We start from the raw sequence: 741 nt of genomic DNA on the forward strand, positions 1-741 counted from the left end.
CCCCCCAGCCCAGGGGCGGGGCCGCTCCCGGGAGGGCGAGCTCTCCGTCGCTGGTGGACTGGACACGCCCGCCCCGCTCAGCAGCCGCCCCAAGGGCTGAACTGGGGGACTCCGGGGACCCCAACCTCGGGTTCTGGTGCTCTGGTGCTGAGGCTCAGGCAGCCCAGAGCCCAGGTAACGAGGGGCAGACACGGGCCCATCGGTTCTGCCAGGAGGCCCCGTGCCACGGCCGTCCCTGCAGCAGGTCCGTGTCCGAGCCTCCCACGGCTCACAGCTCACAGCGTCCCAGCACGGCCCAGCGTGGCTCCGTCCTGAGGGCGAAGGCGCAAGGAGCCGGCCGGGAGGGGCCACATGCCCGTCTGTCTGCTTGGGCAGGTGGGAGCCTCCCCGACCAGCCTGTGAACATGCAGCGCCAGACCCAGAGCCCTGAACACGCAGCCTCCACAGCGGCCGGGGCAGCCTGGGATTAAACTAACTGCTGAGTGAAAGCAGGCGTGGAGTGACCAGTCCTTGACCTCCTATAGAACCCAGGCTGTGCATGTGTGTGTTGTACGTGTGTGTTGTGCGTGTGTGTTGTACGTGTGTGTTGTGCGTGTGTGTGTGGTGCGTGTGTGTGCGTGTGCGTGTGTTGGGGGGCGCAGGTCTATCCATCGAGGCACCTGGGAAACGCACTGTGGCCGGTGCCCTGGCAGACGCTGGGGATGCAAGGACAAGGCCCAGGCCTGTCCCCGGAGGAGGAGG

At 67.5% G+C, this 741-nt stretch overlaps 1 protein-coding gene across 1 annotated transcript in view; it reads left to right on the plus strand.

The window, feature by feature from the left end:
• Window positions 1–100, plus strand: part of CD6 (CD6 molecule) — a gene marked incomplete at its 5' end in the record, with an annotated part of 9583 nt that extends 9483 nt beyond the window's left edge. Inside the window, one exon of the mRNA XM_015566854.1 lies at window positions 9–100. Within this exon, the coding sequence (XP_015422340.1) occupies window positions 9–100 (92 nt within the window). The remainder of the gene's footprint in view (window positions 1–8) is intronic.
• Window positions 101–741: the final 641 nt, after the last annotated feature.

This window comes from Myotis davidii, unplaced genomic scaffold (assembly GCF_000327345.1).
Source record: "Myotis davidii unplaced genomic scaffold, ASM32734v1 scaffold2863, whole genome shotgun sequence".
Taxonomy (NCBI): Eukaryota; Metazoa; Chordata; class Mammalia; order Chiroptera; family Vespertilionidae; genus Myotis; species Myotis davidii.